The following is a 26,799-nucleotide window of genomic DNA, read 5'->3' on the forward strand; positions in this document are numbered from 1 at the left end:
GGGCTTACAATCTAAGAGGGAGGGAAATTGTTGCCTCCTTTATATCAATCATTCCTACAGCATATAGAGTGACACAAGCAATTATTTTTGGTTACTGAAAAAGGATTACGTAGATTTTTCAGCAACTCTTAATGATTGTAAAATAAGCAAGTGCTTTAAGGAGAAAGCAGCTTCAGGAAACTTTATTTACACAGCGTCAGTCCTTCGATCCAGGCTTTTAAAGGGAAACTATAATGGTCTATGTGAAATTTATTTGAATTTTTGTTTTAAGTTTACACATTTTTAAAAATTCTTTATATGAATTCTTTATGTTTACAGGCGGGAATTACAGGGTGCATTAATTATATTTATGTCTAAAAAGCACGCTGGACTTTTTAATAAAAAAAAGCCTAGCACAAGCTTTATGTTTCCTGGCAGACCGTGTTAAACCACCAGTTAAGACATAACTTTTCTCTGCTAGTGAATGGAGAGTGGGGTATGTCCTTCTACTAACTCATTCTGTTTTTAGCACATTGTACAGAGCTCCATCTGCTGACCGCAAGTAGTAAATCTAAAAAATCTAAACATAAAAGTAAATTTAAAAGCAGTGCTTCATATTTTGCCTAACAAGTTAGCAAAATAAAGTAAATATGTTTAAGAAACCACTATAAATTCCCTTTACACAATAGACATTCTAAGCATGACAAGGGCTACTGTTGTAAAAAAAATAACCTTCCTTTACCGTTACTGGGGCTCGTAAATATGAAACTAGACTTTTTTTTCTCTCCCTTTTTAGCATTCTAGACCAAAGATGATTTTACTATTACACTGAATTATGAAACTTGAGCAAATTTTACAAGCACACAGCTGTAATTTAAACGTGTGAGATATTTCTAAATCTTTTGTTTCAACTGTCTTTTCAGTCTTCTGTTTGATGATTTCTATTTCCATTGACTACTTAAGCAATCAAAATTATGGACAAAGTGATGTTTACATTTCCTAACTTAATTTTTACAAATAAACTATTTTTGGAAATAAAAATGTGTTTGCACTTTCAATAAAAATCCATAGACCAAAAAATATTGTTTTTTATATTATTTATTACTACTACTACTAACAATAATAATATGTTAAATTAACTATGACCTAGTCTAATAAGCTAATAAATGGTGCTGAAGTTGCTTGCAAGCTCCTGCTGCATGCTACAGACTCAGAAAGTACTGAAGTCAAATACAGTCAGGCAACTAGCAGCTAGTTGAAAGATAAATGTAGCGTGCCAATGCTGATCTTCTGAGAGTGCTAGCTCTAGCTGCCTGAATGTTATGCTGATCCAACGTTTTTCTCTCTGAACACTCGTGTCGCGTCCCCCTGGCCCCTGAAGGCATGTGGTGGACCCCCAAAGGCAGGCAAGGCTGACATTTCACTCTCAGGGGTGGATCCTTAGCCGGGTTGTGGGATGCAATCAATAAATTGGGCGCCAGTCACTTTAAGGACTTTTTCAATGCTTTGTTAAAGAATAACCAAACTGGGAGAGAAGGTATAGGGCTTCAGACATCCAGAGCAAAAAAACACTCCAGACTCACCAATCCCTTCCAGCTTCCACAGTATAGAAATACTTCAGTTGTGCAGAGGATGACACTGTGCAGAACAACAGCTGAATAGGAATGTGCATGAGATCTTCCCTGGGAAACACACAAGACTTGTTCCTGAGGTCCATACCATCCTGACTTTCCTGGCACCTCTAGCAGTCATAGGGATCCTCTGGTTCTCCTCCCCAGACAGTTCCAGACCCCACCTGGGTCCACATGTGGCCTCCCCGAGGCTTGAGGCCTAGTCAGCTTCTCCAACCTTGTGCACGCCACCCCCAGGCCAAGTCCGGTGGCAGACTGGCCCAAGCATATAGTAATTCCTGAGTATTTATGCACTTCCTCAGCATGCACCACTGGCCATGAAACTCCTAGTGATTGGCTGGTGAGGCATAGACACTCCTAATGTTCCCCAATTGGTTGCCCGACTTGGTGGCAGGGTCTTACCCCACTACAGGTAAGTGCAGACAATAGCACAACGCCTAGAAGTGATACCAGACTACAAATCAGCCAGAGTGATTACAGTTCCAGCATCACCAAATTTAAGTAGCCGCTCCACTTAGGATGGAAGGCGCTATACTCGATACCCTTTGCTACTACATTACTGGTACTGTTAAGAGTCACTTTTTTCCCCTGTTCCATCAGTTTCCACAGAAAGGGTTAACACACTAGGGAATCAAATTACTAACTGCAGTGTTTCATGTGCACTCCACACTCCATTGCTGCTTTTTCAGTATAAGGTAGTTTCTTCCCGCCATTGGTCCTATTTGTAAGGAAAACAGTTTGTTTGTTTTTTACCTCAGTTGGTCTTTGCTGTCTACTACAGTGACATAGTTATTTTCAGCCTTTTACCCAATCCTTCTCTCAGCAGCTGGTTTGGAAGTACCCAAGGTTTGTTCTTGGCGCCTAAAATTAAGTTGCCTCCAACCATCAGTGCAATATGTCAGATGCCAAGCACAAGGAGAGCCTGCCTTCTGTATCAGGATTCCCCAGCTCACAATCCACTAAGGTTTCTAGGGCAATCTGCAGTGTGCCACCTCAGTGACTTGACACTGCCAGCCTGGAGTGTTGTCCCCTTCTTGAGTCTACATACTCCTTAGATGCCGCAATAATATTTCTACACTTTCCCCTCCAGAAGCATTATCTGACATTCCTGCAGCTGTAGTGGGCTCTGAACCTTCTGCTCTGTCTGATGACGTTTCATAAATCCATTTAGATGAGTTTGTTCCTGAGGAACCCACAATTAACTGATATAGATCCCAAGCTACTATATTGATTTTTATTGACATGGTATCAACCAGCTAAAAACTTGAACAGCCTGCAATTGATTCTAGAACTTTTATTAGTCTGAGGGGCCCTAAGTCTATCAAATCTTTTCCAGTACACTCGAACACCTGGACCTGCTCTGTACAGAGACTGGAAACTCCTAATAAGTTATTCACTCCTTTCAAAACTTTTATTGACCAATATCTGTTTCAGGGGGCTTTAATGAAGTGGGTTGCCCCCAATGTGAATCCTGGACACCCGATCGAGATTGAGGACGCCACAGCAGTCCCTTCATTGCCTGGATGTAGTTCATACTGTATGGGTTTACCTCTAAGTCACTGCCTCCAATAGAAAGACTGACTTTGATTTCATCATTCCAGATCATCTCCAGCTTCTCGCTCCACCATTTCTGGGTGGCTTAGGCAGATCATAGTTCAAGTTTATGGTCTTAAAGGAGAACTATGAGTTGAGTGATGTCCACTCATCCTCATAATAAGAGCCAACCTGCGACAAAGAAGCTGTCACATGTTGGCTCTATCGTTTGGGAAGTGAGCAGAAACATGGCGCCGATCCACTCACTTCCCGATCATCCCAGGTGGTGCTCGGGAGGCTCCAGCAGGGGGCCCTCTAACATGCCGCGTCTACCTTACTGTATAACTGGTAACAAATTGTTGAGTGCGTTTGTCGTTTGTTTTGCTTACCTGGTACAGCCAGCGCGGATCGCCTCGGTATGCGATCCAGCTGGTTGGATCAGGCAGACGCGGCCCTGTAATTAAGCACTGTAAAGGGCAGCTCATTGTGTCCTTCTGAGGACCCCCTTGAGGATCGAGCAGCCGCCGATCGCAGAGCCACATCGGATGCGGTCCGGCCGGCCGGGTGCAGGTGAAAAACAGGCGGCAGAGAGCCACTGCAGCTGCAGCCACAGCAGACACCCCCCCCATAGTGGCAGAACTACCAGGGTCGCAGCAGTCATGCACGCGCACAGCCCTGACGTGGCATCCCTCCCCTACCAGTGTGCTTTACATTTCCTAAACCGATAGATACATTGACACTACTGTTACATGGATGGCAAAAGTGGCACACAGGGGCGGGGAAGAGGCAGAACGGGAGGGGGGCCTAGTTGCCACACCATGGGCCTCTGGGTTGTACTTGCCCCCTGGGCTAAAAGTTGCCAGTCAGCCCCTGCCCAGCATGCAGTGCACAATACTCCTACTCATGATGATGATAATAATAATGACCCAGCATGCAGTGCACAGTACTAATATTCAAGGTCATAATATCATTATTATAACATGAACACGTGTGATCTGTGCAGAAGCGAACTCGTGTGAAGGGCGTGGTCAGGTCTCATGGGAGATCAGACTAGACACGGAGGGTTCCGGGTGGCTCCTGTCCGGCCTTCTCTATGATTGGTTATTTACTAGTTCACTGATCTCGGTTACTGCACAAGCCGCACTATTACACGCCAATCCGACCGTCAGCTGACAGGAAAAGACCCGGCCTAGCCCCGTCCCTCCCACAGTGTCCCAGTTACGCACTGACAAGTTGGTGACGTCATGACGCTGGCAGCGCGCTCGTGTCATTTGCGTGTCCCGGCAACGTCAGCTGGACTGCTGCTGGCCGGAGGGGCATTGTGATCCTCTTCCTGAGCACAGAGAACTTCGTGTACCGCTGCCTGATGGGATCACCCCCGGCCTCCTCCACCGACACCAGTCCGGGCACGGCCTGCTAAGACACCCTGTGATATCTTCTTATGGTATGTTCTAGGGTCACCGTTATTGTTGTCTGTACCAGTGCTGGGTCGTTATTATTATCATTACTGAGCACTGCATGCCGTGTCATTATCATCATCAGTACTGGGCACTGCATGCCGTGTCATTATCATCATCAGTACTGGGCACTGCATGCCGTGTCATTATCATCATTATCAGTACTGAGCACTGCATGCTGGGTCATTATTATTATTATTATCATCATCAATATCAGTACTGAGCACTGCATGCTGGGTCATTATTATCAATATCATTACTGAGCACTGCATGCCGTGTCATTATCATCATTATCAGTACTGAGCACTGCATGCTGGGTCATTATTATTATCATCATCAATATCAGTACTGAGCATTGCATGCTGGGTCATTATTATTATCATCATTATCAGTACTGAGCACTGCATGCCGGGTCATTATTATTATCATCATTATCAGTACTGAGCACTGCATGTCGGGTCATTATTATCATCATCAATATCAGTACTGAGCACTGCATGCAAGGCCATTATCGTCCATTGCATGCCAGGTGGGTTCCCCGTCATTATTATTTTGAGTACAGTGCTCCTGCATGCTCAGTTGATAATGAGCTTGCAGTGCACTGTACTGATATTGATGTTAATAATAATACCATTAATTCTGGGCTCTGCATGCTGTATTGTTATTATGGGTTAATTATTTTATTTTATGTGCATCAGTGCAGAGCACTGCATGCTGAGTATTTTTCTTTCCTGTCCATTTAAGGGACACATGGAGTCTTAATCCTCTTGTAGGTGGCAGCATAACCCAAAGGTTTAAAGCTTCCTGTGTCCCTCAGTGGTCTTTAAGAAAAGGATTTTACAGCCTATTATTATTATTATTATTATTATTATTATTATTATTATGGTTTACAGCATGCTGGGTAATCACCCCTCTTATTATCAATGTCAGTACTGTACACTGTATGCTGGCTGGTTATCAAATCATTATCCTGGCCGTGTACTGCATGCTGGGTAATCACACCTTCCTCTTTTCACCATTAAAAGAAAGCAATGGCCCAACCTTTTTATCCTATGGTTCTCTTTAGGGTGACGGTAGGACATACACTAACCTCCTCCTGTGACCCAAAGCTCAGTATATCGCGGGCTATTGCCTGCAATATAGTGAGAGCACCGCAGCTGGGACGGATCCCGAAAATACTGTCTGGATCCACCCAGCTGGCTGATAGGCAGAGCCCGATGTCAATCTAGAGGCAGAGCCAGCTGTGCCCGCCTCCTCCAGTCAGCACTGGAGGATCGGAGCAGGGAGGGGGGGAATCCCAGCGGGGAGCAGTGACTGACAGTCACCGCTCTCTGCAGGGAGATGATCGAGAAGTGAGTGAGTGACGGTATGTGTTCACTCACTTCCCGATCTATTGAGCAGACGTGTGACAGTTTCATTGTCCCAAGTCGGCTCAAACAATGAGGTTAAGTGATTTTCACTCACCTCATAGTTCTCCTTTTTTAATATACAATTATATATCATTCCACACTGCATGCTGGGTAATCACATGTTCCTCTTTTTATCATTAATATACAGCTGGATAATCGGGCTCGTCACTCTCATTGTACACGCTGGATGATTACACCACTCTGATCACACCGCTGCTTTTTCCCGTTTCTGAATGCTGGGGAGTAGGGCTGCAACTTATGATTATTTCCATAATCGATTAGTTAGCTTATTATTAAGTTCGATTAATCAAATTAAAAAGAAAAAAGGCTCCAGTGATGGACTACTAGTTTGTATTGAGATTGTAGTCCATCACGGGAGCAAGCTTGGAGCAGTGGAAATAAGAAAAAAGTATTGTGTGCAATATAGTACATTATACAGCGGCGCAATGCAGAATACCAGCAGCTATAGAGGAATGCAGAAATAGTACATTATACTATAATGTATTATTGCTGGGATTTGTAGTCCTCTATAGCTGGTGGTATTCTCCATTGCGCTGTATAATGATTATACGGCGAAATACAGAATACCAGCAGCTATATAGGAATACAACAAATGCCAGCAATAGTCCTTTATACGATAATACTATTGCTGGGATTTGTAGTCCCCTGTAACTGCTGGTATTCTGCATTGCGTTGTATATAATGTATTATTGCTGGGATTTGTAGTCCTCTATAGCTGGTGGTATTCTGCATTGCGTTGTATATAATGTATTATTGCTGGGATTTGTAGTCCTCTATAGCTGGTGGTATTCTCCATTGCGCTGTATAATGATTATACTTCCGCTGGCATGGTGCCGGCTTCCTGAGCAATCAGGAAGACGGGTAATGACATGCCGACTGGCTTCCTGATTGACTGGAAAGCCGGATCCATGTTTGGCCGATTCGATTGGCCGGGAAGCTGGCTTGATGCTGATTGGCTGGGAAGCTGGTTTCCCAGCCAATCACAATCAGCATCAAGCCAGCTTCCCGGCCAATCGGGAAGCTGGGCTGCAAGAAATGACCTGCCTCCCAGCTTCCTGATTGGCTCAGGAAGCGGCCTCCTTCCTAATTGGCTGGGAAGCCGGCTTTCCTGCCAATCAGGAAGCTGGCAGGTAATTACTCGCCACTCAGCTTCCTCATTACCCAGGAAGACGGCTCCATGTTTCCCTACGGTACTGACGGTTACAGGAAATTTTCCTCTGACCCGAAGTATCGGGGAAGGTATTGCAAGCACTTGCCCAAATACTCGGTATCTATACCAATACTAGTATCGGTGCATCCCTAACTTTTTAATGTTTTCTTATAGCACAGCGTTTATTAAATGGCATGGGCTAAGCTGAGAAGTATTCTGTTGCCATTAATCTGAGCAATTCAAACTGCTGGTTGCTGCTCCTGTCATGTTAACTATACAAGTAAGCCAAGTCACCAAAAATGTTGTGTAGAGCCACTGTGATAACCCGGCTAAATCAGCCACGGATATACACCATCCAAACTGCAGCATTCTACTATAAAACGTATGCCCGGCATTCCACACATTCCCAGTCTGGTTGGAGGAAACGCGTAGGATGGAGATTGCTGGGGACCTCGCACAACTCAGCTTATGTTTTGAGAATGCCGCATTTCATTCTCTTATATGTATAGATTGAGGTTTGAATTCATTGATGTATAACATACCACCCCATGAAAAGGTTTCCTACAGAGTTTAAGATGAAGATTTACAAATGTCAGATGGTGTGTATCCGTGTCTGGACCAGATATTGACTGTACACATGTACAACCCGACCTTGTTCAGTGGGGTTATGGTCAGGGCTTTAAACAAGCCATTCATGTATGAAGCTGGCTTCGTGCACAAGATCACCTTCCTGCTGGAACAGAAAAGGACCTTCCCCAAACTTCTCCCACAAGGTTGGAGGCACACAATTGTCTTGAACTGGGGTAGGCAACCTCAGCACTCCAGCTGTTGTGGAACTACAAGTCCCATGAGGCATTGCAAGACTGACAGCCACTGGCATGACTCCCAAAGGTAGACAAATGATGGGATTTGTAACTTTACCACAGCTGGAGTGCCAAGGTTGCCTACTTGGTCTAAAATTTCTTTGTATGTTGCGATATTAAAGTGACACTAAAACTCAGGAGTTAAGATACTTGAATACATTTTTAAGATTTAACTATTAACAGAAATGTATCTTATTTGTGTATCGCTCAGCTGTAGATTCTCAAATCATCTCTGAATTGGTGCTGACACCGTCCTTCCTTCTGGAGGGTGACTACTTTGCCCATGGTCCCTGTGTGTGTTGTAAAGTAGTCCTTGGTCCCGTGATGGACTACAATCTCAATACAAATTGGTAAACTAGACATGAGATTGTAGTCCATCACAGGAGTGAGTTTGGAGTGGTGGCTACTTTACAACACACACAGGGACGATGGGGAACAAAAGCCACCCTTCAAAAGGAAGGACGGTGTCCACACCAATTCAGAGATGATTTGAGGATCTACAGCGAGTGATGCACAAAGTGATGCACAAATAAGGTACATTTGTGTTAGTAGTTAAAGGAGAACTATGAGGTGAGTGCTTTTCACTTTTTGCAATTTTTCCAAATCAGCTATTTTGGCCCAGGTTGTTCTCTTCTCCCGCCTTCTCCAAACTCTTCACCCTTTAGTGAATAACCCTGTTAGTCTCTGATGGCATTATCCAAGGTTCTAATGAGATTTTTAGATGGATCTACTAGTGTATGGCCAGCTTAAAGGAGAACTATGAGGTGAGTGCTTTTCACTCACCTCATAGTTCTAGCCGACCTGTTACAATGAGACTGTCACAGGTCGGCTCAGTAGGAAGTGAGCGAACACATACCGGCGTTCGCTCACCTCTGGATCCTGTCGCAGCTCTCTGCCGTGACAGGGGAGGGGCTGTCAGTATACTGAGACGCCACAGTATACCGCGAGCTACCGCTGTAGCTCGCTGTATACTGAGCTTAGGGTGATGGGAGGACGCTAGTTTGTGTCCTCCCGTTACCCTAAGGAGAACTATGGGGAAAAGCCTTAACCCCATGGTTCTCCTTTTTTAAGGTACTTGAATGCATTTTTAAGATTTAACACCTGAGTTTAGTGTCACCTTAGCAGTACCCTTCACTGGAAAAACACCAGAACTCCGTAATATGTAAGACTGCCCACTCACCTTTGTCCATATAGTAGATGTAATTGTCAGGTGTCCCACAAACTTTCAGCCATATAGTTACATAGTTAGTCAGGTTGAAAAAAGACACAAGTCCATCGAGCGAGTCCAACCTATAGAATAGTGTTAGAGATTTTCTGTTGGACTCACAATCTTGCATCTCTGCACTTGGCTTTGTCGGGCATCCTTAGTCACAAAGCTAACAGATGTATCTCTGTATTGTCATTACCTGTGGATATGAGCACAATCTTATGCTAGCAGTATCTGAATGGTGCACTGTCAAAGGTACTTTTTATTTTCTCATGCTATGGAAATGTTCAAAGATTGTTCCTTCCAGCAACTTAATACTGGAGCAGAGGTGCATGGCAACCAATCAGCTTCTCTCTTTCCTTTTCAATTCTTAACTGAACAAACCGTAGAGAGAAGCTGATTGGTTGCCATGCACAGCTGCTCCAGTTTTCATAAATTCCCCTCAATGTATTCCTCCTAGACATGGTCATGCTGAGCAAATGTTACAAGCAATGTTTGAAGTTGTTGCACTGCTTTGTGTGTGAGCAGCCTATTGCTTTTATTCTCACTCTTCTACACTGAAATATAATACAGCTTCACATTCTTTGCATTTCATTGTGCTGTTATTAATCGGTGTTCTTTCCTTTTCCAGTGAAAACCACGATTTGCAATCTATGATCAGCGTGGAGCTTTGAATGACGCTTGGAGGAGCTGCATTGCCGAGGTACTTATCAGGAGATCAGAGAGCATGGCTGAGAAGGGAACACGCTGCCATAGAGCAGTGACTGAGTTACATCTTGCGTCTCACATCACTGGAGGCCTGAGGGCAGTTTCTTTTTATTTGCTTTTTTGAACAATGGTTTGCTCCTTGTATTTGATTGCTCTGATGTTAATGAATACTGCTATTGTAAAGGGCCACTGAACCTAAAACACAAACTATCTCTGATCAGGAAGCAATTGTTAAAGGGTCCTTCTACTCAGAACTGCAGCTGTTGGTAGAAGATGAAGAGCCAAACCATCTATTGATGAGATCTCTGCTTTGATTTTCTTTGCGCACTTTCTGCTGCCGTTATTGGGGGGTTGAAGTAGAACGCAAGGATTTTTACAAATTAACCCTGCAAGGGTTAAGTGCTCCTTTTGTCTAGAAGGGCAAAATAAAGAAGAAATATGCTGCTAAACCCGGCCCCTGCAGCCTCTTCTCTCTAAATCCCACCCCGGCTTCAGCAGTCTAAGGATATGTGACGTCATCACGTCTAATTTAGGTCCTTTAGAGGTAGAGGACAGCAAGGGACATACAGCCAGAGTGCAGGGGGAGAGAGGTGAGAAGTCACTGCCTCAGGACCGAGGATCAGGTGAATATTTATTCTTTCTTTTCCCCCCCTAGACCAAAATGATCACTTGACCCTTGCAGTGCAGGGGTTAATTTTTAAAAATCCTGGAGTTCTTCTTGAACTCTGCACACTTTATTTTGTACAGAATGCAGACCAAGGACGCCGGTCCCATAGGAGGGGCAACGGAACCCGGGAAGCACGGCAGCGGTGTCCGGCGGGGGGGCGGCCCCTTCTTCGGGACACAGAAGCGATCTGGCGACAGGTAAGTCGCCAGGATCGCTTCTGTTGTAAAGCCGACAGTCGGCTCTACAAGTTTAAACAGTCCCGGCGGCAAAAGTCGCCGGGAGTCTGTATAAACAGCCCCGATGCTGGCGACGTACACTGTACGTCGTCACGAATGAGTTAAAGGATAAATGTTCAAAAGGGTGACCAAGTCCCAGATGCCTCCTACTCCCCCTTGCCCTAATATCACAGCTGTGCACCTGAACACAGAGCACCTATCGGAAGGTTATTGCACTCTTTTGGGAGCCAGTGGGCTGTGTAGCACTTTCACTGCTCTGGCTCTCCACTGCCTTTCTTCCTGTTGGCACTTATGGAGATAGGCTGGTCATTTCAGTGTGTGTGTGGTCTGAGCACTGCACAGCCATCGCATTCCCAGCAGAGTGAAATGAAATGCTGCCTGCAGCTGTAGAAGTCTGTGATGGTCTGGTTGGACCGTTGGGTCTTTCTACTCTCTCAGTATAGATTAATCAGAAGGTAAGAGGAGGACATGTTGTTATATTATTGTAATATTACATTAAACTTCTGTATTTCTAGGTAAAGACTGCTCAGGATGGCTGTCACGCAGTTTCGGCTATTTAAGATTTGCACTTGCCTGGCGTCCATTCTATCCTTCTTCAAGAGGTTGATATGCAGGTAACTTTACGCACAGCGTTTTCTACATTTCAAGAACAAAAGCTGCATAGATCATCACAAGGGCACATGGAAAACGATTGCTCACACCATAATGCTGTATTGAGGTGTGTTGTGTAAAATGCAGCATGTCTGCACTTTGTGCAATGCACCTTTGCTGTATGTCACAGCAGTGCGTAGCAGTGTGCTTCGGTGCGTAGAGATGAATGCAGTGTCCTTTTGTGGCACTTTTAATAACGTTGGAAAAAAGTAAACGGTGTGATGCTTTGTAACAGTGCCCGTGCACAACGCACACCAGCACGCACACTTTTTAGTGTGCAGACTGGTGTGAACAAACCCTTAGGTTTCCAATTCCAGGAGACAAAGTTACAACAGCCTAGGTTCTAAAGCTTGACAAATAATTGAGAGGACGTTTGTCCATGTGTGCATGGTTTGAGAAACCTTGGGGCAGTCCATAAATATTATGGTCCTGTGTGATTTTTTTTTTTAATGCGTGCTGCTTAATGCACTGGCATGCTTTTTTCCAGCTGTTGTGTTCTTTTCTGTACAGGCCACATCAAATTCTAAACTTTTTTTTTTTTTTTGTATTGGTACATGTTAACATGCGTTTTGTGTTGTTGCATTACTGTTTTCTCAGTGTCCTTGCATTAAGCCTGCATTGATCAACACACCTGGTGTGAACAAGCCCTAAAGGTGCCCATACACCTTACAATTGTCTGCAGATTTTCTGTGGTCAGATGGAAAAGGTGCAACAGATTGGCCCAGGGGGAAATTCTTCCATCCACACAGTTCAGTGTAGACGGAGGAATCTGTTGCACCTTTTCCATCTGACCACAGAAAATCTGCAGATAATTGTAAGGTGTATGGCCAGCTTAACATACATATTCATGTGTTTTAGCATATGACATCAAGCCACCACCCTTTAGCAACCCTTCCTTCATTGGCCAAACAAAAAACTGTTTTTTTAGGTGGATCTGATTGGAAGCCCAATGTCACTGTATTATCCCCAACTCCATCTAGAACCCCCCAAAAAAAAGTGGAATAGAGCTTTGTTTTGGCGTAGCTGATCGAGACGGATCAGAAGTAATTTGTATGTGAACGGACACTTCTTCTTACATCCGACTCACCTTATACCTTACACTGGTCTGCACAGCTCAGTCGCCCCCCCCCCCCCTCATCCTCCTCAGGACAAGGACAGGCATGTTGAAGGAGTGACATCTGTTTCCTTCTGCTCCGATCAGCAGGGGATCCATGAAGGAGAGACATGGTTATTGCCCAAACCAACTACAGATATCAGGAACTGTTCTGTCATGCCTGTTGGCAAATTAAAGGGAACCTGAATACAACTATAGGTCCTGCTTTTACGGACTTAGTTTTTAAAACATAAGTGCTCCAGGGATGTATTTGTGATCCAGCCATAGCCAGCTAGATTGATTTACTGACTGGAAACAAGCATGCAGAACAAGATCTGGACTTTACTGGCTGCATGCTGTTTCAAGGTCAAGGAGTCTTTGACTATTAGGGAAGCCAGGATCAGGAGGACAACCCTGGAACCTGCATCTTTTAAATTCAAGTCTTTAATTGCAGCCCCCGTAATCTAATGTCAAAGGTTTAACTTCTACAGCAGTGTGTCCAACGTTATTAAAGTATTATAGTTTACTGCGGTATTTTGAATGTTTTTATTATAAAAACTCTAGATTGTGTTTGAGTTTCTTGTAGATGTGCATGGTATTCATTTATTGCGATTCTCAATGTGTGTTTTTTTGTTTTTGTTTTTTTTTTCATTAAGGTCAGGACGTGGTAGAAAGCTTAGCGGTGATCAGATAACATTGCCAACAGCGGTAGACTACTCAGCTGTTCCCAAACAGGTTTGTCATTTCTTCAATGTAAACCTAAATCTTGTGTACAGAAGTCATGTGTGCCTGTTTAATAATGCTGCACAGTGTGTGACTGAGTACAAAGTAGGAAAACCATGGTGAACTATGAAGCTGAATTGCTTAGGTGACTACAATGAACTATAATTCGATCGGATGTTATAGGTTACTTCATTTTACACAAACAATGTGCTTTGCATTATCTGATGAGAGGCGGAAGAAGGGTAGTCTAAAGCGACAACTTCCTAAGTTAAAAGGAAAGATCACTTTGTTCATACATTAATAATACATGCACACTTCATAAAAGAAAAAATGTGTATTTATTATTTTGTTGCAATGTTCTGGCTCCTGCAGACAGTTCCTACCGTCCATGCCCATACCGAGGTACGGGCATGCAGTAGCATGGACGGGAGGCAGAGTTAATGGACTACAACTGTGATGATGTCACCGTCATTGGAAAATACAAGCCCCTCTGACACTATGGCAGACGGGATTTGTAATTTCAAAAATTATAATCTAAAAATCCCGCGCCCCAGGTGCTATGAGCAGCAGCACTAAAGATAGAAATCACTACTCAATAAAATAAACTGAAATACTATGCATCGCACTTATAATGGAAGTGATTATATGACAAACAATAATCCCACTAGGCTATTACAGTGTCAAGTAATCTTGAAGGAGAACTATGGGGTCAGGGCTTTTCCCCATAGTTCACCTAAGGGTCACGGGAAAACACAAAATAGCATTCTCCCATGACCCAAAGCTCAGTATACCGCGAGCTACAGCTCGTGATCTACTGGGACGCCGCAGCCGGGACGGATCCCGACAATACTGTCTAGATCCACCCAGCTGCGGGATTGACGGCTGGCTCTGCCTATCCAGAGGCAGAGCCAGCTGTGCCCGTCCCCTCCCCCGTCCGTTTCGCCAGTCAGCGCTGGAGGATCGGGCGGTGGAGATGGAGCCGTGAGTGACAGTTACGGCTCCCTGCAGGGATAGATCGAGAAGTGAGCGAGCGCCGGTATGTGTTCGCTCACTTCCCAATCTACTGAGCCGACCTTTGACAGTTGCATTGTCACAGGTCTGCTCTAACTATGAGGCTGAGTGAAAATCACTCGCCTCATAATTCTCCTTTTTAAAAAAACAAAATTATGTTACCATCAAAGAAAACTTAGTGGCGAATGTAACAACAATGATAAACACATTTATCCAAACTTGCCTGCGTCAAACGAAATTAGACTCTGTGATACTATAATCAACAAGCCATGTCCATTTATGTTAGTCCAAACAAATTGTTTCCAACACTCTCTTATTCTTTAGTGTCCACAATGTTGGACTTATGGTTTCTTCCTCCCTGTGGATAAATGACTTGGCTCTGCCCACACAGCCGCGCAATTTAAAAAAGAGCAAAAAAACCCCAGCAGACTGTGAGAAGAAGAACCCCGCTATTCCAATAAGGGGGTGTGGGTTGCAATCATGTTACAATCTAAATATGGGTGTAACATGAAACATGGTCAGAAAGGTGAAATTAGCCGTTAAGTTGGCAATTCGCCAATAAAAAGAATCTTAAAACACATTTTCTGTTTTTCATTGATTTTTGCTTTTATTTTATTTAGATTTTTCTATATCTGTGCTTAGTGAATTAGTACTATAACAGTAACTATAGGTACTGGCTGGCCATAGACATCGGAAAGAGAGCAGTCAAACATGCAGTACAGGTGATCTTTTGTATTTCGGGGACAATCAACCAACCTTTACCAACCTGCCCATTGGCATTTTCCCCTAAGAATCTTTATCCTGGCCTTTCTGAGATACCCCTCCATGTACATCAGATTACCACCTACCCATCAGGAAACCACTAGGACCTGAGACTGTCATGTAATGTTTGTTCCCCTCTATTCAGTAGTGTACCCTTGACAGCCTAGCACTACAATGTGTTCTATATGTTCCTGCCTATCAGATGATCAGATCATTAAAAATTCAGTCTGTGTGCTTTGATCTTGCACATTATTTTTGCACTGCCTTTTTAAGAAATGCCAGTAGTGGTAGTCTATTGAGATGTTCCAATGCGGTTGACATTACAGTGTTAATTATGTGAGGTCAGATTGTTGATCTGATATACCTGGCACACCTTGCTGTTATAATTAACCTGGTTCATAGGATCTGTTTGGTTCTTTTGTAGATAAAGTATATGTAAATGTAAGTGGAGATCTGGGCCCTGGCGGCTTGAACTCGGTAAATATGTAGCTTTTGGGGGGTAAAAGTGGGCTAGTTCTGCCTAGGAGGTGGGTGGGTGGGTGGTGTGAGGAGAAATAGCAAGGAGTTTCTTTATGCCCCTTTCACATGGAAGGTCTGATTGGGTCCCCTGTCGGTTTTTCAGGTGGAATGGCTGCCCATAGACCAATTCTAGTCTATAGGCAGCCATATGTAAATGGACAGGAGGCCCTGACTCCAGCCAATTCCAGCAAAACAAATGAAATGGTGTTCCATTTCGACGGCCCTGATCATGCCGGATGCCAGCTAATCTGATTTAAACAGACACGTGTCTATTTACATCCCATTCTCCATTGACCAGGGATGGCCAAACTCCGGCCCTCCAGCTGTGGTGAAACTACAAATCCCATGAAGCATCTCCGGGAGGCATGGCTGTGAGAATCTTGCAAAGCCTCATGGGATTCGTAGTTCCACCACAGCTGGAGGGCCGCAGTTTGGCCATCCCTGCCATAGACCGATATGGGGGCTCATACAAGAACTGGAGGGACATGGATGTCGCAGGGGTAAAATCCGATCCGTACTGCTGAAATCTGGAGGGGATCCATGGACAGATAAGCCTGTGTAAAAGGGACCTAAGGCTTTAACAGAGAACAAAATGTGGCATGCGGATTATGTGTTTTGTAAAGCATAGCTTGCCTAGTCAGAAGTTGTTTTGAGCATTTCCGCTGTAGGGAAGCAAAAAATATTAAGATAAATATGCTGGCTGCCTCTACCAGAAATGTTAATTGCCTGACAGTCAGTGTGAGGACATAACTATTGCTCTCTATGCTTTTACGGGTCAAATGACCTGTGAAAGTATGACAGACATGGGGTCGGTCAGGTAGCTAGCATTTTCAGGAGATCGGCAGCGACAGCCACCATATTTCCACCTCTAAAGAAAAGATGTAGCTTTGCAGAATTCATTTTCTTGTTGTTTTTTCATATAGGTGGAGGAATGGAGCTCCTGGGATGATGAAGCCCCCACAAGTGTAAAGATTGAAGGTGGAAATGGAACTTTAGCTACACAGAATTCGTTGGAGCCACAGGAACCGGACTACTTTAGGGATATGACGCCAACCATCCGGAAAACACAGAAAGTGAGACTGTTTTCCTTCCTGTTCCGTCATCTAGTTATTGTATTGCTTTTATTTTGCTGTCCCCCAAATCATCGCAGATCAATGTTCACATTGCAGGTCTTGACTACTTTTGACCTGTAGATTTTAAACCATAGGTAAATACATTTCTGTCAGTTTAGTCTGTTGCTGTCCACACATTTATTTCTTTCAACAGTTCTGGGTTTGACACAATCTTTGATTATTCGACTCCGGATCAAAAAATAAAATAAATAATCTGACAACACAAAATGTAGAGGTTTAGGGTCTATTTATTCAAGGTTTCAGCCAGAATTGACACGTTTTCACATTGTTAAAAATCTTCAAGATTCAGTTGTTTAAAAATATTTGAGTCTTGGGAGAAAACATTGACCCTATTTTTTAGATTTCAAACTCAGAAGGGACTCCTACTGTATATATTAAAGCAAACCTGTTTCTGCGCTTGCAGGACAAAGCAACAGGTTTATTCTAGTGAGCCAGCTGCTTACTCTCACCTCCCCTTCACTTCTCTGCCTCTCCGTTCAGGAGTGAAGCAAAGTTATCTAACAGCTCTGGGTATAGGGAACATATGCCTTGCTCCCCTACCTCTCGCATGACAATTTCTCTCTTCGTAAATTGGCCTCTCAGACACCCAGCAGTGTCCCATGGGGTTGAGAAGAGAGACAACGGCGCTATCTAAAGTAATAATTAGAAGCATGCACATGGCTTCCCCTCTTTACACTCGGTGGGTGAACAGATTGGCGAGTAAACAAAGAAAAGTAAAAACAGCTGGTGGAATCGACTAAAAAGAATGGAATTGTATAGCTAGACTGACCAAGTGTAGTCGCTATCATTCACAATGAAAGCTTGAGCCATAGACAAAATAAAAAAGGCAAATTGATTGTATTTCAGTGAGCCAGGCAACATGTTCATTTACAATCATAGAAAAGGCTTACAGGGTAGCTGTACCTATTTGATTTTACATTCCCTCCTCGGCTGCTTACTTCCCTCAGTTTCAAGGCTGTGACCCTCACTAGTGTTGCAGGCTGTCCAATGAAAATCTGTTCAGCGTTATTTGTGCCTGTGCTGTGTCTCAATAGGCATGAATAGGGCTACTTATTAGATCTCGTTATACACATATAGGGGGAGAGTGTGCAGGGGAGACCCCAAACAGATTACTATTAAAAAGGCTACAAACACTACAGGAGGCCGTGGCTCCAGAAGTAAATACACAGACAGCTGCTGGGGTGGTGTAGTTTAGCTAGGGCTGAGAGATGGATAGGGAAAGTTACTAGGGATAGGGATTATTTTCATAATCGATTAGTTAGCCGATTTATTAGGGTTCGATTAATCGGATTTAAAAAAAAAAAAGGCTCCAGTGATGGACTAATAGTTTGTATTGACAGGGGTGTGGAAATTTTGGAAAAAACTACTTGTCCAAGGACTAAAGCGGCGGCCGAATCTACTTGTCCCTCATGACAATCTACTTGTCCTGATACAAAAAAAAATAATTTCAACCAAAACCGTATTTAGCAGTGCTAAGAAGCGCTCCTCATTGGTCAGTACCATCAGGTGACCGCGTTGACCAACGAGTGCTTGCAATTTGCGAGCGAAATTCAGAATACATGGAACAGGTACAGATAGTACACCCGTACTGGTGGAGGGGGAAGGACCATTCGCCGAAAGGTAAGTATAGTGGGAGGGAGATTTGTGCGGGTAATTCTATTTTCCCAAATTACTTGGGAAAGTGAATTTACCCTTTAGGGTGGGTGGAGAGGACGGGTATGATGGTGGAATGGGGTGCAGGGATGGAGAGGATGGGTATGATGGTGGAATGGGGTGCAGAGGACGGGTATGATGGTGGAATGGGGTGCAGGGATGGAGAGGATGGGTATGATGGTGGAATGGGGTGCAGAGGACGGGTATGATGGTGGAATGGGGTGCAGGGATGGAGAGGATGGGTATGATGGTGGAATGGGGTGCAGAGGACGGGTATGATGGTGGAATGGGGTATCGACGATCGAAAACGTTGGTAACGTTTTCGATCGTCGATTTTAATCGACTAAATGGAATCGTTGTTGCAGCTCTAAAAGCTACCCTTTTTACATTTTGGAAGCTAGGTAACTGGCACCTATGATTTAGTTTAGCCCTGTCTTAGGACTCATTTACAATCAGTACCTATTGGAATTGTGGCCATTGGGCCAGTCATACTTTGTGTTAGCAGTGCATTTTCCTTGTGGATGTTTTTGGTGTACACTTTTCAGGAGGAAGTGAAAAGTAAGGGTGACTGCACCATATCAAAGCTACACTTGTAACGTTACAATGGTGAACGGGTCCGAGACCACTGCACACATTTTGTTTTGATGCACCTGGAATATATTTAGCAAATTTAAACTGAGGGTTCCTTTTAAATAGTGTGGATCTTGTCCTAGCAGGTCGCCAGAAGGGAATTTACAAAAAAAACAAAACAATGACAGCTTGCATGAAATAAAATAAATTGGACATCATCATTTTGACAAGCCAGGACCTGTTTTCCAGTTATATCAGTTGGACTTGCTGGGTTCATTCTGCACAAATACATGTTCATCTGCTATACAGCTTTTGGATTTAGGCAAATGTGTGTGTTTTATAGCAGCTGCACAAGTAATTATCTCTTTGATTTTAATTTATATATGTTTGTACACTGATGTAGAAAAAGTTGTATTGTGATTCTTAGGAATGCACTGATGCAGGTTTTTCTGTATCAAGTACCGATCTATATATTTTCCGGTTCTCGCCGATACCGAGTACCAGTGCCGTGCACCCATATTATCAGGAAGTCAGGCGGCGGATCATGACCAGTTGCCCAGCTTACTGATTGCCTGTGAAGCCGAGGTTCTAGCGGCTTCACTAGCCGAGGCTGGGCGGCGAGTCATGAGGTGCCGTCCGGTTTCCTGATTGGCTAGGAAGCCGGCTTCACTTGTTAGGCAGCCTGGCTTCCTGACAAACGGGTCATTACATGCCGCCCGGCTACCTGGTTGGTTATGTAGCCAGGCTGCCTAGCAACAAGTTAAGCCGGCTTCTTAGTCAATCAGGAAGCTGGGAGGCGTGTCATAACCCATCTCCCGGCTTCCTGATTGGAAAGTAAGCCGGCTCCATGTTTCTTTGCCACTTGAGGTCACAGGGAGATCACCCTCTAACCGGAAGTTCCGGTATCGGAACATTTGGGCAATGGGTACTCTCCGAAATACTCGGTATCGGCACCAATACTGGTATTGGTGCATCCCTAGTGATTCTGTCTACTTAGACTCTACTTGAGGCTGCCATTCCCTTCCACGGGCTTTACCACCCCTTTTGTAAAGAAGAAGACTGTAGTGGACACTGGTGGCAGTGTTTTGTATGTACAGTTTAAATGCACCTGACAAGTCCTATAAAGTACATAAGCTTACAACAGCACTGAGTTAAAGGCTGTGGTGCCTTCAAATACGTGTTGGACTTAATATGGATCCCTGTGTCCCCGAGAAGTCCTTTGGATCCTAGGCCCCGTCTATACATGGGGACTTGACTACTCTCAATGTTGAGGTTAATCTCTGCCCCTCCTCGTGTTAAGCCAGGGGTTTAGCACAGTCTCTACTACCCAAAGTTGGATGCACTTTATGATGTTTAGATATAGTACAATGAGCAAGCTGGAGGTGGGAGGGTGATGTAGCAAGCTAATGAGTTGCTGGTGAAGTTATGTATTTGCTATAAACAGTAGTAGTTGAACAGAATTGTGTGTGTATATACAGTATAGTTGTCAGGAATTAATATATACACACACACACACACACACACATTCGTGGTCAGAGTCTGGACACGAACAAGCATGACAAACCTACTTACCATGACCTGAGGTGTGCCTTGGCCGCATAAGACGATATGCCTAAGGGGGCATACTGAAGGTGTATTGTAAAAAAGGGGGTGGGTGGGATACCCGAAAACCCCACTGACAAGTGAGTGAAGAAACCAGGGTCACACACACACCTTTTTTTATTATTATACATTCTCTGTGTCTTTGCACAAGTGAGTTGGAGCAGTGGTATAGATCTTAGTTTAAGTACATACTTACTGTGACTTCATGTCTCTTGGATTCATCACTGCAATGGAAGAAATTCTGAAACTGTCTTATTTTCTGCTTTTTGTAACCATTTGTATTGTCTACGTTGAATTAGATTTTTAATGAAAGTGGAGTTTTTTTTTTTAATGTTCAAAGTGACTCTGACATGAATAAGGTGAGGGGCTGCCATTGCTGACCTCTCTGTTGGTTCCCTGGCTGATATGCTGAAAATTTGGCTCCAATGTTTTCTGAGCGTCTGACCCAGAGCAACAAAGTGATAAAAAAGAATGCTGACATTTACAATATGATTGTTCCAGGTCTGTGATTTACTATTAAAGGTCTGCTATTAAAACCCCCGACACTTTTCTCATGAGTCACTTTAAGCTCTGCATGTAGACATGGATCAGTACTGTACTGACTTCTGTGATATTTTTTTCAGATTGTGGTAAAGAAGAGAGAACCAACCAATTACAGCATCCCAGATGGCAGCCTGGGCTACTCCAGCAGACTGGCAGCCTCCCAGGATATTTCCTTTGTTCATCAGTCTGTAAGTAGATGGGTCTCTTTCCTTTTTAATCTTTTTTGCAGCCATTTGATGAGGCTGATCTCCTCTTGTATACCCTGAAGTGTTGTCATTGAACAGTTTCTGGTGGAGTATCACATAAAAACCAACTTCATTCAAAACTGCTGTTCCTGTAGCAGGTATATGTTTCTCACTGGGATGTAAATGGTGACATCTCCCCTCCAAGGTGCCCCGCTCCACCCACACAGCTGTTACCCCCTCCTGAATGGTAACTAATGATGTTACCCTTCCCCTAACACATTCTCCATTAGAACAATGTCAGACCGGCAATCTTGTAATAGAAAGCACTCCACTAAATTCATTTCAGCAAGTTTTTGTGAACACCCAATGTCACAAAGTTCAATATCAACAAATCGGCTTATGTGACATTTCCACCTTTGCAGTCAAAACTGAGAAAACTCCCACTGTATGTTTGTCATGTGTCCTATTCACACAGTATATCTAAGACTAAAAAAAACATATTTCTTACCTTTTTTTAAATATCTCTAGCAGGCCTTTGCAAGCTTCCCTCTCAATTACAGTAATGGGAAATGGTGACTGTCCTAATAGAAAGACAAGGACAGACTGAGCGTCACCTCTTTAACATAAAATATCTTCAGGTCTTTAACCCTTTGTTAGTACAGACAGTTCTGGGCATCTAGTTTACAAGTGATAATGAAATCGGACCGCACAATTATTCTGAAGAACCCAACCCCACAGATAATGAGAACTAAGCAGGCTTTTTTAGTCCTGGAGTTAGCACAAAGAACATCTAAAAAAATGTAAGCTGCAATTTTTTTTTTTTTTTTTTTTAAGCTATGTGATTGGGAACATGTAACAAATATATTTAGTAGGTGTTAACCCCAATTTGGCTGCAAATGGGGAAATACACTTTAGGTGTGCATAATAAATGGTAGAAACTAGGGATGTACTGATACTCTCCTACTCGCCCAAAAGCTCCAATAATTTCCCCCGATACCCTGAAATTTATACAGTGCCACGAGGGACCATGGAGCCGGCTTTCCGGCCAATCAGGAAGTCAGGCGGCAGATAACGAGCTGCTTTCTGATTGGCCGGGATGCTGCCTCCATTCTGATTGGCAGAGTAGCCGGCTTCGCAGCCAAACAGCATGGAGCCAATTTCCCGGGCAATCAAACACCGGGGTGACGGGTAATGACACGGCACCCATCTTTCTTATTGCCCGGGATGCCAGTTCCATGCTAGCGGAAGTACTGGTATCGGTACTCGGCATCGTCGAGTACCGAAATTTAAATATCGGTACTTGATATTTAAAAAAAATGGTATCGGTGCATCCCTAGTGTAAACAAATTTAGTTTATTTGGACTGCTGGTGACTTTTGCATGCGTTTTGGTGCGTTCCACAGCAGAAAAAATAGGGCATGCTGCAGTTTTTCCACATGCTCTGGAACTGAACGCTGCGGTGTGAACTAGAGCCCAAAATACCATTGTAATACATTGGACGCAGTTTTGATGCGTTCTGTAACTGCTCTGCACTTGGGAACTAGCCCTGAGGCGCTTCTTGATGATATCAGTCTAGTACTGTAAGGAGTGTTCAGCTCAGGATTTACACTAGTAATTATGTTGCTAACAGTACTGCTAAAGAGAACACTGACTTGCTTGTAGGTTTGTCGCTCGTTTGCTGGTCAAAGCGCTGCACAATGTTGCCCATCCAATGAGGGAGCAATAATGGAGCAACACCTTGCTGGTTTGACCAGTGATAGTGTGTCAAGCTGTAGGAACACTTGAATGTTCTTCATCTTGTGTTGGAGATCTGTAGCTGGTAGGTGATTTTGGTAACTGGATCACTAGTGTTACATTGGCTTCATGTAGAATGACTGGGAAGTCCATGCGAGAGGAAGACTACTTGGATCATGGAGGGAGCCAAAAAAAAAACACTCCTAAAAGAGAATCTTAAAATGTTGTTCTCTGTTATTATACTATAATATTAGGCTGTATTTGCATTCTACACCTGTGGTTTTGGATGTGCATCTGGCTGATGGGGCATAAAAGGGTCATTTGCATGGGTCCACCTACTGTCCTTAAGTAAGAGAAGTGGGATATATGATTGAATGAGACATGTGAATACCTTCTGTTGTAAGGAGGCTTTACTGTGCTACACACCAATTCTGTTAGAGGGATTTTCGATTGCTTTAGCCCCCTTCTCACCATATTCTGTATGGTTATACTGTCTCGTTGGGTTATAAAAGCCCTACTCTATAAAATCTATTGTTTCCATACATTGCACCAATAGCCAGAAAGCCTGAAACAGCTGTATGCAGTTTGGAATAAATTGGGCTGTATTTTGCACTATATGCCTGTGGTTCTGGTTCTGGATATGCATCTAGATTTTTGAGGCATAAAGGGATGACTTTCATGGCTCCGCAAGTTGTCCTGAAATAAGGAACGATCCTCTTATTTTTGGGATAAGTGATGGAGAAACGTATGTGAATATCTTCTGCTCTGCGAAGGCGCTACTGTGCTACACACTGATTTGGCTGGAGGACTTTCTGATTCATTTTGTCTTTTCTCACCGTAACCTGTGTGGTTATACAGTCTTATTAAATATTAGAAACTAGTGTGTGTGTGTGTGTGTGTGTGTGTGTGTGTGTGTGTGTAGTTATTGCATAAAAATTAGCTATGAGAAAGCTATATAGATCTAATTATAAAGTGGACCTGTACTCTGCCTTTTACAGGGCAAAGCAACCGATTTACTTTATAGCTGGCCCATGCAGAAGCTCATACTGCTGCTCTGTTCAACCCTAGTAGTCAGTAGAAGCAGCTAGGTGTAAGCTCTAAGTCGACTGTAGTTGAAGTTTACACAGGGCTGAGGATCATCACCCTCATCCACATTTGATGTTGCTAATTCACAAGCAGTCATTGGCCAAGTAGCAGTGCTGTCACATGGGAGAAAGCAATAGCAGTCGCATGCTCCCCATACTCGGGATACCAGGTATTTCTTTTTACTCCTGAGACTGGAACATTGGAGGAGATGGAGAGCCTAGGCTGAGTATGACCTGCCGGTGAGTGTGGCATTCATGTGAACTTGGTGATTTGACCTGCATGGGGAAAGCACAGGTTCACTTTCTTAAGTCCAGCAGAGATTATGCATATTAATTGAGAACAAGGTTTCCACAAAGTCCTAATCTTTAGATGTTCTATAAATGTGTATATAGTTAGATATATTTAGGTAGTCTACGTTAGGGCTGCAATTAATGATTATTGTCATAATCGATTAGCTGGCTGATTATTTTTTCGATTAATCGGATTAAAAAATAAATACCATCCTTTTGTTTAAGATAAAATACACAAATGCAGTGTTACAAAGTTTATTTCACAATAAAACTGCATGCACAATTTGTTTGCAACTGCACTGGAACGTACAGCATTGCAGTACCGTGTGTTCTGGTGCGAGTGATCACACTGTGGGTGGGAGGTGCGTTTGGGGTGCCATTGAAATAAATATCACTACAACGCACCTCCCGCAGCAGAATTTCTCTGGCTGAAACCGAAAATGACTTTTTTTCCCACCTTTTTTTTTATAATTTTTTATTTTTTTAAATAATTGTATTGTAAGCACATGGCGCTTGAATAGCTTCAGCCAGGGAATGACAGCTGCCAGTGGCAAGATCCCGCAGACAGCAGCTGAATGTAAATACAGCAGGTAGTGGGCGGGTGCAATAGCCAGCTTGCTATTGGCCATTTTAAATTGCGATAGCAGGGTGGTCATTGCACCCACTGTTTGCTGTGTCGTCCTCCCAGCGTGGAGGAGACAGCTAGGGGATCTAACCAACTAATCGATGAGAATAGTTGACCGCTATTCTCATTATCGATTATTATCCTTTAATCGATTAGTTGGTTGCAGCCCTAGTCTACATAGTACAATATTCTTCTAACGAGGGAAAATACACTGTATGGCCAAAAGTGGTCATCTGACCATCACACCTTTAGGGGAAGTCTTGCCACATGATTTTGGAGTGTGTTTGTGGAAATCTGTGCCCATGCAAGCAAAGCTCATTTCTGAGGTTCATGTATTGATGACAAGATCAATGTTCCAGGTTATCCCCAAGGTGTCCAGTAAGTTTGAGGTCCAGGCTCTGTGCAGGCCACTTTATTTCCCCTATATCAAACTCCCCCTTTTTGCACGGAGGGGGGGGGGAGAGAGAGAAGAGTCATGGTGGAACAAAAAAGGGTCTTCACCAAACTTTCCACAAGACTGGAAGCGCACAATTGTCTTAAATGACTTTGTATGGTTACAAGTACACCAGTACCCCTCCCTGGAAACACATAATCCCATATATTTATGGCTATATAGTAGGTGTGACAATTGGATATTCGCAATCTTTTATTCATACAGTGTATCTGTATTTATTTAGTTTATTGTGCATTTATTGTTTCAGACACTAGATGGTGATCCGGATTCAATTCAGAACAATTCCATTTGTAAACAGTTAGCCGAGTCTCACTTATCACTTTTTTTGTGTGTTCATAATGTACTCATAAAGTACTCCATAAAGATTAATAACATTTATAGATGGCATTTAATTTTGATATATGGATAAATTAACTCTTTTTGTAAATTCTTTATCAAATATGCTTTTTCATATCGCAGGGTACAAAGAAATGCAGAAAGTTGAAAGTGAGCCGCAGTGGTAGCAAAATGAGACGGAGGTACATCATACAGGGAGTATCGGTACTGCAAAACGAGACAGATTAGAGCAGGAAGTGATCTTTATGGCATCTGTGATAGTGTAGTAGGGAAACCTACAGCGAGGAGGATTTAGAGCCATTGTTCTCAACTGGTGGGCCGTGACTCAAAAATGGGTCGCAACCCTGTGTTCAGTGGGTCGCTGCATGCCTTCTACTTTTCTAGGTGAGAGGCTCCTCTGCCGCCTCCTAGCACAGCACTGTCAGTTCTTGAGCCAAGCAGCCATTCAAAATGCCCTTTTGCTGCCCGGCGCCAAGTGTCATCTTGAGGTGGGGGTGGGATGGGGCTGTGGCCGTGAGGGAGCTCCATCCATACATGCTTTGCTTACGGCTCCCTCACGTGCCCTGTAGAGGTGCCTGGACCAGGATGACATCACATTCTGGCTCCCGGCACCTGTACAGGGCATGCAAGGGAGCTGTATAAGCAATACACATATGGATGGAGCTCTGCCACAGCACAGCAGCCCACACTGAGCGGTGCATTCATCGCATAGTACCGTGCCATTAACGCACTGTACCACACAATCGCACCTACCATGCATTCTGGTGTGGGTGGTGTGTTGCGTTGACATTTATTTTAATGGTACCCCAAACGCACCTCCCACACACAGTTCGTATGCCCGCACCGGTACCTAATGCGTGTGTTTAATTGCAGTGTGACTTAAGGACCAAGAACAAATGTGGGTCCTGAGGTTACACAGGTTGAGAACCACTACTTTAAGAGTATGGAAGTCCTCTGTTAGATGGGATG

The 26,799-nt window shown here is 43.7% G+C and overlaps 1 protein-coding gene across 1 annotated transcript in view; it reads left to right on the forward strand.

The window, feature by feature from the left end:
• The window catches only part of EBAG9 (estrogen receptor binding site associated, antigen, 9), a 43,723-nt gene that overhangs the window by 10,075 nt on the left and 6,849 nt on the right, over positions 1–26,799 (forward strand). Inside the window, exons 3-7 of the mRNA XM_018570857.1 lie at positions 9,882–9,953; positions 11,377–11,475; positions 13,262–13,340; positions 16,544–16,693; positions 21,202–21,309. Coding sequence (XP_018426359.1) covers positions 11,393–11,475; positions 13,262–13,340; positions 16,544–16,693; positions 21,202–21,309 — 420 coding nt within the window. The 5' untranslated portion in view covers positions 9,882–9,953; positions 11,377–11,392. The remainder of the gene's footprint in view (positions 1–9,881; positions 9,954–11,376; positions 11,476–13,261; positions 13,341–16,543; positions 16,694–21,201; positions 21,310–26,799) is intronic.

This window comes from Nanorana parkeri, unplaced genomic scaffold, assembly GCF_000935625.1.
Source record: "Nanorana parkeri isolate BGI_ZX_2015 unplaced genomic scaffold, ASM93562v1 scaffold39, whole genome shotgun sequence".
Classification (NCBI taxonomy): Eukaryota; Metazoa; Chordata; class Amphibia; order Anura; family Dicroglossidae; genus Nanorana; species Nanorana parkeri.